The sequence below is a fragment of the Coffea arabica genome, chromosome 10e, assembly GCF_036785885.1.
Source record: "Coffea arabica cultivar ET-39 chromosome 10e, Coffea Arabica ET-39 HiFi, whole genome shotgun sequence".
NCBI lineage: Eukaryota > Viridiplantae > Streptophyta > Magnoliopsida > Gentianales > Rubiaceae > Coffea > Coffea arabica.
In genome coordinates this window covers 16,262,271-16,273,907 of record NC_092328.1, presented here as the reverse complement: position 1 = coordinate 16,273,907, position 11,637 = coordinate 16,262,271, and the positions used below count along the sequence as shown (strand labels likewise).

Genomic DNA, 11,637 nt, shown 5'->3' with positions numbered 1-11,637 from the left:
CCTAAATTCAAATATATAAATCTTAAACTCTAACTTTTAAAGTCAAAATCCTAATTTATAAACTCTAAATCCAAATTAATAAATCTTAAATACTAATTTATAAAGTTGAAACCCTAATTCATAAAAATTGAACCCTAATTTATAAATTCTAAATTGTAATTTATCATCCTAAATTTAAACCCTAATTTTTAAAGTACCATAAATAATGTAGCATCAATATAATAAATGTTAAATGTAGCAAAGTAAAAAATATTATCATTGTTTAAAGTTTGAAATCAGTAATGAATGCTACAAATTATAATCACCCATGAACATGTCTCTTGCCCTTATCGCGCGGGGTAGTAGAGCAACCACATCTCCAATACACTCTCCGGTGTGGCAAATCGTGCTGCAACTGTAGTCGTTCAAACCTCCTAAGTAGCGCTTCGGGTATTTGTTCGTCCTCATCATCATCAGAAGTGTCTACCATAGGAGTCTGACCGCATCTCAGACAGGAAGGATTTGTAGAAGTATTGGAAGGGTCTTGATGCGGAACGGTGTCTGCGTTTGTCTGAAAAACTGGTGAAAAACCCATTGAGGACCCTAAGAAGTCGTAGATATGATCAAGGTTTTCACCAAAATCATTATTCATCCCAAATGACGTATGTGACCTAATAGAGGATGAACCAGCACCTGTTATATAGTTGAATTCTGATAAAGCAGTTGATGTCATATTTAAATGACTTCCAAAAGCAGGCACACATGGAGGGGTATAGAACGATCCGGAATGAAAAATTGAGTGACAACATTAGGGTCATATCGGGCATTTGATGAAGCATGAGGAGTCTATGTAACAGCAACATTATCATCACGTAATGAGGTAGCCCTCCTACGACGCCTTCCTCCCTGATTCCTACCACGCACTTGTCTGGGTAGATGCTCGACAGGCATTTCGAAAGGTGCAGTGTGAGAGGTAGATGGACCAACATCGTGATGGTCAAAGGGTCCAACTGCAATCCGTATTCCCTGGTTCAAGTATTGTAATGTTCCGAATGGCTCCTTTCTAATCGAAGTTAGGCCGGGATGAGCACACTGAGCAGGGTTAGCAGGATCGAGGTATCTATTGCAAATTGATCCTATTCGTGATACAATACCAACCTGTTGAAAATAAGAAATATTGATTGTAGTTATAACATATGTTAATTAAAAGAAAATAAATACGTGCTTAGAAAAAAAGCTAAAATGGTAATTAATTACCAAATAGTCGAACAATCCCCCATCTCCTCGATGACCGTCACGTCGAAGCAGGTGCGAAACAGGAGACGATATGTAACGGACTGTCCGATTATGGTACCATGTCATGTAGTCATCCATAGACTCGTTGGGATCGCGACAAGTGCCCCAAACATATGCCTCAGCACGACGCTCCCAATATTCAATCCAATGACTATGGTGTTGTGTCCAATCCTTTCCAGGCCGTCCAGATCGACATAAAGAATGCAATTTCTTATTGTCATCTGTGTCAACCATGTCTGGTATGGGTTGATGCATCCCAAATTATCGAAGAACACGCTGCGGAAAGTGAAATTCAACTACCTCCTAATATATCAGCGGAATGATCTACTGCCATACGTGTCGTCCGGCCGAACAATATGTGGGAAGATGAGCAATAAGCTCGTCTGGATAAGGCTCCCAAATAAACTATTGTCATTTAAATAAATTACAGTTAGCCTTGACAGTGATTAAAAGAAGAGAGATATCTATAAAAATAGTTTGGACCGGACAATACCTCATCGACGTCCATAATGGTAAGCTGATCACGAAATACAGATACAACATGCTAGGGCACGTACTTGGTTGTACGACTCCCGGTCCACCGACCGCCTCTTGAAAAATCATTTCCCTGTGCAGCGGGAATCAACATGGTTGGTCTAATCTTGGGAATTCTCTACCATGCCCATAGCTGGTAATATTGAAAAACTTTATCAAATTATATTATTTAGGAAAAAGAAATGAAATAACAGTATTATATATATTCAAATGGTGTATATACGCTCACCTGTAGAAGCATGTATGGTCCAGCAGTGCAACTCGTCGATGCGTGAGACACTTTACACATACTGGAGTATAAACACGCAAGTGTTGCGCTGCCCCAACTATATCGGCTCATACCCTCAATGTCTCGAGTGAAATCTAACCAATGACAGCTAATGATATGAAACCCCGATCTAGACAACCAAAATACCATGGCTTAGGCAGCGGAAATTTGACCCAACTAATCCCTAGAAGTCACGAACAATTTTGATATTATCTCAACCCGTAACTACTCGAATTAACGAACCAAATTGGAGGTAGTAAAAGCCACAATCAAGGAGATACTCGATTGATAAGTTCGGGTGAATAACTTGAGAAGATTCTCAAGTATTCAAAGGAAACTCTCTTGTCAAAGAGAAAGTGAAAACTCACTAATTGTATTTAATAGCCAAAAACTGATCTCAAACAAAGAGGAAGTGGGGTTATTTATAGCCCTTACAAGCATTAACCCTAATCCAAAAGTTGACCAAACTACCCTACATACTTAAGAAAGATTTTGGGCCTTACTTACTAACAAATGGGCCGCAATTAAACTATCTTAATTACCTAGACTTTTTAAAACGAGAAATAACCAAAATCAACGAGGAAAATCAAATAATCCTACTAAACTCAAGCATTCGTGCAATTAACTAGTCTTCACTTGAATCTTCCAATTCCCCATGTGCTTGAATGGGCCTTGGTCTTTATATTCTCATCATTCCCCTTCTCTTAAAAGCAATTTGCCCACAAATTGAAGCACGAATGGTGACAAGACGAGTTACATGCCTTCGACTCAATCTTGTTATGATGGCTACAGATGGCATCCAATACAAAGCCCATGTGCTAAGTTGGAAAATAACTCTCGTCGAACCTTGAATCTCACAAACCATCTTCAATGTATGCTCAACTTTATTGTTTGTGGTCATGAGGTAAGGGTCTTCAAAGTGGTGTGAAATGTATCCCGTGAAATCGAACTCCGGCTCGAACACACTTGCAAGGCACCAAGACGGATTTGGTGATGTTGGAGCTGCATGTGGACGAAGAACAAGACGAAAATCATAATGGTCATTGAGGTACTTGTTCTTTAAACGAACCCTTGGTACACAACCATCCCTGAAATATGGAGTGTTCCCTTCAAGATGAGCTCGAATCAACTCCCCTTTGGTGTGGACTGATTTAAGTTGACATTGTTCCATGAATGGATACCAAGGGGGTTTAACTCTTGGAGTACCAACTCCATGGAGGCTTGCAACGCCTACAATTGATTTTGGAATGGAACACACCAAGATCAGCTCAACTTGCCTTTGCTTGATCTGTATAAAAGAAGAAACACTAAACAAAGCAAATGTAAGTTTGTTAAGAAAATAATAGGCCTTCACCGAGTTGCTCAAGATCAGCCCACTTTCTCTTCTTTCTTCCTTTTTACTACCCATCTCATTAGATTTTTCCATCTCTTTTTCTAGTTCAACAGCTGACCCTTTTATCTCATTACTTTCAACTTCCTCGGGTTTTACCTCTGCAGGCACAATTCCCTCATCTAACTTTTTCTCCATTCTATAACGCTCAACCTCACTTTTCATGCATGCTAGATCAATACAAAGTTGGTCATAAGTAAGTGATACAAGTGCAAGACGACGACTATTAAATAAGAAGGAATACTTATTAGTATGTCCATCAATTTTAACTTCTCGCCTCGACATCCATGCTTTGCCCAACAACACATGTGTCACTTGAATTGGGACTACATCACACAACACCTCATCCACATATTTGCCGATTTGAATAGGTACAAGTGTGTGCTTAGTAACCCAAACATCCCCATGAGTGCTCGTCAACTTGTACGGTTGAAGATGATCAATGGTTGGAAGATTTAATTTCTCAACCATGATAGCACTTGCAAGATTGACTTCACAACTACCATCAATGGCCAAGCTACAAATTTTATCTTTGACACCGCAACGAGTATAAAACCAACCAAGCAACTGAGATTTGACGAGATCCAATTGCTCATCTACACCACGTAATGCCACTTCTTTGACTCCCTTAGGATCAGGAAGACAATGTTGTGGGCTAGCTTTTATGCGTCTTATACTCGCCATGACGTATGAGGGAACCTGTAAAAAGTTAGCAACGAAACCGAAGATATTGCCTTTCACGCTCCCTTACGTGTATCCACTCGCACTCGTGTATATGGATGTCACTCTAATGGACTTACCAAATACCTTTACCTGTTGGGTTATGTAGTTGAGAAATACTGCTCAAGTCCAACAACCGTTACCAACCTTTCCACAAGTGTAATCACAAGAATGTAGGAGAAAATGTAGGAAAGTGTTCCTAGAATCTAGGAAGAGAATATAGGAGAGTTTCCTAAAGTGGATGAGAGAATATAGGAAAGGTCCTAAAAATGGATGAGAGAATTTTAGGAGAGTTTCCTAAAAAATGGATGAGAGAATTTAGGAAAATTTCCTAAAAATGGATGAGAGAATATAGGAAAGTTTCCAAAAAAATGGATGAGAGAGTTTAGGAAAGTTTCCTAAAAAGGTAGGAGAGAGAGTGTCCAAGTGAGTACAAAGAGTTATCCAAGTGTTTTACTTAGTTTCCTAATTGATTTTGGAAACAAGTTAGTTTTTGGAAACCTTTTGAAAATCCTCTTCCTCTTGAACAACTTTTGGTAACCTTCTTGAAACAACTTTTGCTAACCTTCTTGAAACAACCTTTGGTAATTTTCTTGAAACAACTTTTGGTAACTTCCAAATTCTACTCCAAGAAAGATTGCACAAATCAGATTTGGTTCCCTATTCAAAACAATTCGGTTGCCACTTTCTTTTCTTTCCTTTTTTTTTTTCTTGCCAACCGATTCCTCTTTTCTTTCTTTTTCTTTTCATTTTTTTTTCTATTTTTTTTCTTGACTACAACTATCAACCACGACACAAAACAAGGAAGTCCACAAATAATAACAACCAAGAACTCCAAGATCTTTCAAGAACGTTCAAGGAAGTTGTCAGGAACTTCAGAAATTTCAAGATTGTGGTCAAGAATTCAAGAAACTCAAGATTATTGTAAGTTCTCTTCAAGATTCACAAAATTCCAACAAGTTTTGCCAAAATTCAGATTTGAAAACCAAGTAAACAAGTTGGATAACACAAACAACAAGGCTGGACAGATTTGTATTCGGATGAACAGTAACTATGAACAGTGGCGGTGAACAGTACGATGAACAGTAACGATGAACAGTGTCTGTGAACAGTCGATGAATAGTGTCGGTGACAGTACGATGAACAGTAATAAAATTTTTTTTTTTTTTGGTTCTAAACAAACGAACAGATTGGGATAAACATATATGACTCGAAATAAATGAAAAACAAAAAAAAAAGATATAACCTGGTGGTTGTCAACTAGCTCTGGTACCAACTGATGTGAAACCCCGATCTAGACAACCAAAATACCATGGCTTAGGCAGCGGAAATTTGACCCAACTAATCCCTAGAAGTCACGAACAATTTTGATATTATCTCAACCCGTAACTACTCGAATTAACGAACCAAATTGGAGGTAGTAGAACGCCACAATCAAGGAGATACTCGATTGATAAGTTCGGATGAATAACTTGAGAAGATTCTCAAGTATTCAAAGGAAACTCTCTTGTCAAAGAGAAAGTGAAAACTCACTAATTGTATTTAATAGCCAAAAACTGATCTCAAACAAAGAGGAAGTGGGGTTATTTATAGCCCTTACAAGCATTAACCCTAATCCAAAAGTTGACCAAACTACCCTACATACTTAAGAAAGATTTTGGGCCTTACTTACTAACAAATGGGCCGCAATTAAACAATCTTAATTATCTAGACTTTTTAAAACGAGAAATAACCAAAATTAACGAGGAAAATCAAATAATCCTACTAAACTCAAGCATTCGTGCAATCAACTAGTCTTCACTTGAATCTTCCAATTCCCCATGTGCTTGAATGGGTCTTGGTCTTTATATTCTCATTAGCTAACAAGATTGCCGCATGTATCGGCAAATAGATGTCCACCAAATAAAATCAAAATGTAACACCGAACATGCTGATGAATCAATTCTTCCGGTGCATCATCCGGAAGATGCTCGTATGAAAACTCCAATATAGGTACAAGTTTTAGCCTACCATTCTTAAAGTGATGATTCTCCGATCTGAATCCTAAAAGTTCCTGAATCAAGTCCTTCTTCTGAGCAACAGACCGATTTCGATCGATAAGTGTGACCGGTAATCCATCGACACCGAGACCCCATAATACCTCCACATCCTACAAAGTGATAGTAGTCTCGCCGACAGGGAGATGAAAAGTGTGGGTCTCCTGTCTTCATCGCTCAATAAGCGTTGTGATCAACCCATGGTCAAGTTCGAACTGGCCTGCTTGTACTATACCCCAGAAGCCCGCTCGCATCAGATAGTGTGCTATTCGCGGATTCAGGTCATTATGTACAAGATCCCAAAAAATCCGTCGGCTCGTTTAATATCAAGCTGAACCTCGTGCCCCAAAAAAATTGCTCTCGATCTATGCGTGGACTGCAAGTATAAGACATCGTCAACATGTGGACCCTGGATGGGCTTGGCTGTACGTCTGGGCCAATGTTCCATATCTATAAAAAAGTTTATAAATAATAAAAAATGACATAATAAATTTACAATTAGACACAAAAAGAAAGTAATTGTTGCAAACGGATGTTAGGCACGTATACAAGTAGATTACAATCCAAATTAACCCACTTCATTAAGGGATGTCAAACATATAATATTACAACAAAAGTTCTAATATACTACAGAATGAGCATGCAGAACCATAACTTATGATACAAATGTCCTACTTTGACCCTCAACTAAACAGTAAAATGGCTAGAGTAAGGGCAATTGGAGGCATTGTGTCCTGTCTGTGAACAGTGGCTATAGCAACGAGGTGCATCCGGACATCGACGATCCATCTGATTATGTATTCTGGCTATGGCCTTAGGGCCGGGTCGCTTTTGCTTGACTCTGGTGGAATCATAATTAAGATGCAAGTCTGAAGGGACCCAATAAGCTGTATCCCTCAAAGGAAACAACTGGCCCTGCAAAGAAGCCTGCCATGCTGAAAATGTATGTGCATGACCAACTAGATGGTGTGAATTTGTTCCCGATCGATAACATGACACAATAACATGGGAGCATGGGAATCGAAGTTCTGTCCATTTACCACACGTGCACGTTCTATTTCCAAAGTGGATAATTTGTTCATTACCCCCCTTCCCATTATCGCGTCACCCCGTTGTTACGCAATAGATTCCGTTTCTATGGTCATACACTTGCACTGAGTGCGTCCTTGCATTTAACTCATTTGCTACGAACATTTGTCATATCTCCTTTGGAAAAAGGTATATCGCATTAAAGGCCATCTTTCATTTCTTTGTGAAAAGATCAACGATTTGATTGAAAGTGAATTATACGCAAGCTGTGATTGGTAATAATCGAGCTTTGTGCAACAGGTTATTGAAGCATTCCGCTACGTTGGTTGATGTATGACCCCATCGATATCCCCCATCCTTACACAGTGCCCATTGTTCTGGTTTAACAGATCCGCTATTAAGCCATTTGTATACCTTTTCATTTATTAGCCAAATCTGTTCCATGAATGCTTCGTACTTCTTTGCTTGATTTGCAGCTCCGGCAGCTCATACGCGATCCTTAAGTCTAAAAAGAATATATGAAATGATTTAAATCTAAAAAAATGTGTGAAAGGAATCTAACCAATTACGAATCTCAACCATGACAGGAATAACAAAAAATACTAAAAATTTAATTCCTACCTCTGATTTTTAAATTTCTACGTGAAATTGCTTTGCACGTGGACCAAACAATATTGATGCACTACAAGCGGCTCCTTCCACTCTGGCAAGGTTTTCATCGCGTGCATTATCCCCCTGTGGCGATCTGAAATGACATATATATTTTCCACTTCTCGACACACGTGGTGGCGTAATTGGGACATAAACCAAGACCAACTCCGATTGGTCTCCTCATCAACAAGTGCGAAAGCAAGCGGAAATTGATGATTGCTAGCATCAAATCCAACTGCTACTAATAACTTTGACTTGTATGTCCCTTTCATGAATGTGCCATCAACACAAATAGCTGATTTCAGGTGTCGAAATGCCTCGATAACGGGTCCAAATGGCCAAAACTCATGGTGAAAAACTGTACATCCAACAGTACTTTGTGGATGATGTTGCCATACCACAGCTGTTTCCGGATTAGCCAGTACCAACTCTTGCAGGAAAGTTGGTAGTCGTGCTATTGAAGTGGGCCAATCACCATATACGATGTCAATCGCACGGCACCTTGCCTACCAAGCCTTTTTGTACGAGACAGCTATATCAAAAGCACACTTAATGGTTGTTTGAATTTCCTTAATGGCATAAAGTGGCCCATTCTAGACATGATGTATGATATGATCCGCAATTAGTTCAGAAGTCAATTGTCGGTGATCATTGCTGTTCGACACCCGGATACATGTGTGCTCTTTTACAAAAGTTACAATTTTTCACATATTGTGTGTACATCTCAATGATGCTCTAAGCTGCCAATTACACGGTGGAAAAGTATTTTCGGACCTGCATTTAACATACCAGGTCGTTGGTTTACTTTCTCGTACTCTGTACTCCCTATTGTGTTTGATTGACCACAGTTTAACAGCTCGCTACAGTTGTTTCTTGGTTTCAAACACCATGCCCAATCTTAACTCCTTTGTACGGTCATCCCACATGTTTAATTTCTCAACTCCAATGATATTAGTGGGATCAAAAACCAATGTAGCATCAACTCCCTCGCTATCTTATAATCCTATGTCCTTTTGAAAGTTACTTGACGAATTCGGATCGGACCTACCAACATCAAGATTGAACTCTTTTTGGTTGGCATCATCCTATTCGTCATCGGTATCATCAGAGTTATCGTCATCAAGTTCAGGTTCGGTGTCAGGATCTACATCAACTCCCTCACTTTCTAGTATAATCGGTAGACAGGAAGTTCGAGAAATTTGCCCCAGCCGATGATTGGACTCATCATCGGTCATGAATGCAGATTCAGCTTGTACTGGCATAGTACTACAACATGAGGTGGTAGAAAGCAAAAGGTCTGACTCCACTTGGGAACCACCTTGGTCCCATCTTGAGGTTTGTCCAACATCGACATTACTGTGGTAATGCCGTAACTGTGGTTCCACCTCAACGTATATCTCACATGCCGTTTGTGGTGTCATCATTTTCATATGGTATAGCATATTCATGTGTTCTTCACACCCCAAGCGTAGTCCAGCAAAAGTACTTAGACCTACTGAATTTCTAAACCACAGATTTAAATTGAACGCAGTTCGATCTAAACCCATGTAAGTGTATACTCTATCAACCAACTCGGAATAACTTATTCGATTTTTTACTAAAATGGCTTTTTTACATCTCGACGGATCATATGAAAATGATCCTCCGGTCTCCACTATTTTTCCTCCCCAATAAAACTGAATCACCAATGCGAGATCCGTGGACATAGTTGTACCTAATTTTATGAATATTATTTATTTTAGATTCAAGCACCTACGTCATTCTCAACATAAATTTAGATTAACTAAACTGAAATTGATCATATCCATAAAAAAATAATCATGAACGAAATAATATGCAGTAGTATTAAATAGTAGAATAACTAAACAAGAACGAATTTATAAATTAACAACACATATGCTATAAATATGCAATAATTTAATGATTCTTATTTAATATTAATTAAACATTTATTACTATTTTTTTGCACTATTATTACTATTAATATTTGTAAGTAATTGCTACTACTTATGACTTTTTTTTATTAATATCGCATTTATTACTATTCTTTTTCAGCATTATTAGTATTACTATTACTAAATAATTGCTAGTATTGACTATGACCAGTATTAATATTACTGTTATTAACTATTTACTATTATTATTAAATATTTTATAATTACTTTTTACTTTACTATTTATCATTTGTCCTTTTCAATTATTAATTAATTATTTTTACTATTATTATTTACATTTACTATCATTTAATATACGGGAGTACTTTTTTTCCTATGACTATTACTTTTTTTACTTTCATTATTTACTACATACTATTTACTATTCACCTTTTTTTACTATTTACTTTTTTATTATTATTATTACCATTACTATTTAGTATTTACTTTTTTACCTACTTGTACTATTTACTTTTAATAGAAATTTTGATCATTCTAAACAAGAACGTATTAAATATAATTATTAGTGACTACTTGTACTAAATAGAAACATTATAATGTAAAAACTTGTAAATCCTAAACATGAATACTAATTATTAATATAGTATTACTAATTTAGCTAATTTAAATACTAATCAAATGTACTCAACTCATAGTACGTAATCAACTAACAAATTACTACTAACTACATATAACAAATAGATTGAATGTAATTCCACGTAACAAACTGATTAAATGTACTAGTTACCTCTTAGCAAACTGATGTGATGGCTGTCCACCAACGTCAACACTGAGCGAAGGTTGTTTTTGATCGGTACAGGAAATCAATGTACATAACCATTTACGGCTTCCTTTTTCCAGTTATAGCAAACCATAAACCAACAATCGGTTACACAATGTGAAAGCATGAATGCAGGACCACAATGCCAGCAGTTCTTTGATAGAAAATCTAAAGACACAATTGCGGCGACACAATGGAAATGAACAAATGCAGGACCACAGTTGCAAGAGTTATTCGATACAAAACCCCAGTAATAGAACGAAGAAATTGGGGAGACTCACAAAGGAAGAAGTTGGAGAGATAAGGATGCAAATGGGGACCTGGTCGGTCATGTATTTGTAGCCAGACATTTTGCATCGATGTTGCCGACTATATCCACCCGTCGATCAATAGTTGATCAACGGCCAAAAAAATATTGCTAAAAATAACTGTCGGTGGCTGGATTTTAATAAAAAAATTAACTTAGCATCGTTGATCCACTTTTTATCAACGGTAAGAAGAATTATTGTCAGAAGCCGTGTTGCGGCGTATGAATTTTTTTCCTAATAAAAGGTTTGCACCGTTGATCAACTTGTGATCGATGGTGTAAAGCCTTTTGAAAACAATTTTCAAACGCTGTTTGATGCCGCTATACTTGAGCACCGTTGATCAACGGTGATGAACTATAGCTACGGGTTGCTACAATGCGGTGTTTTTTTTTTTTTGTAAAAAAAATTTCTACTAATTGTGGTGACCTTTTTTTTTATTAAAAAAATTTCTACTATGCTTTGGATTGCCAGTTAAAAAAAATATTATTGGTCTTTACCGCATGCACACTATTAAAAAGTAAAAAAAAAAGGTCGTTGCATGCTGCTAAGCATATTAAAAAAAAAATAAAACAAAACAAAAATTTTCGTTTCAATCGTAAAAGAAAAAGGGAAAAGAAATTTGGTTTTTTCAAATGCCGACAATGACATTTGCGGCGACCCCTCAACCATCCCACACCAACCCACTACACCACTTTTCGGACTTTTTTCTTG

The 11,637-nt window shown here is 37.4% G+C and overlaps 1 protein-coding gene across 2 annotated transcripts; it reads right to left on the bottom strand.

Moving 5' to 3' along the window:
* Positions 1-656: 656 nt before the first annotated feature.
* LOC140015001 (serine/threonine-protein phosphatase 7 long form homolog) lies at positions 657-10,908 on the bottom strand. 2 transcript variants are annotated; one of them, XM_072066775.1, is made up of 5 exons: positions 10,586-10,908; positions 2,039-6,673; positions 1,769-1,942; positions 1,237-1,680; positions 657-1,137 (listed from the first exon to the last, which is right to left on the bottom strand). In XM_072066775.1, exons 4-5 carry the CDS (start codon positions 1,528-1,530, stop codon positions 826-828), a joined length of 606 nt encoding a protein of 201 aa, XP_071922876.1. In that variant the 5' UTR covers positions 1,531-1,680; positions 1,769-1,942; positions 2,039-6,673; positions 10,586-10,908; the 3' UTR covers positions 657-825. Both variants share the same exon structure in this region; 1 of them encodes a protein (XP_071922876.1).
* Positions 10,909-11,637: the final 729 nt, after the last annotated feature.

Coding starts and splice junctions, on each gene's coding strand:
- LOC140015001 (XM_072066775.1), bottom strand. CDS start 1,530: ATGCATCAACCCATACCAGACATGGTTGACACAGATGACAATAAGAAA. Junction 1,138..1,236: donor GGGGATTGTTCGACTATTTG/GTAATTAATTAC, acceptor TATTTTCAACAG/GTTGGTATTGTATCACGAAT.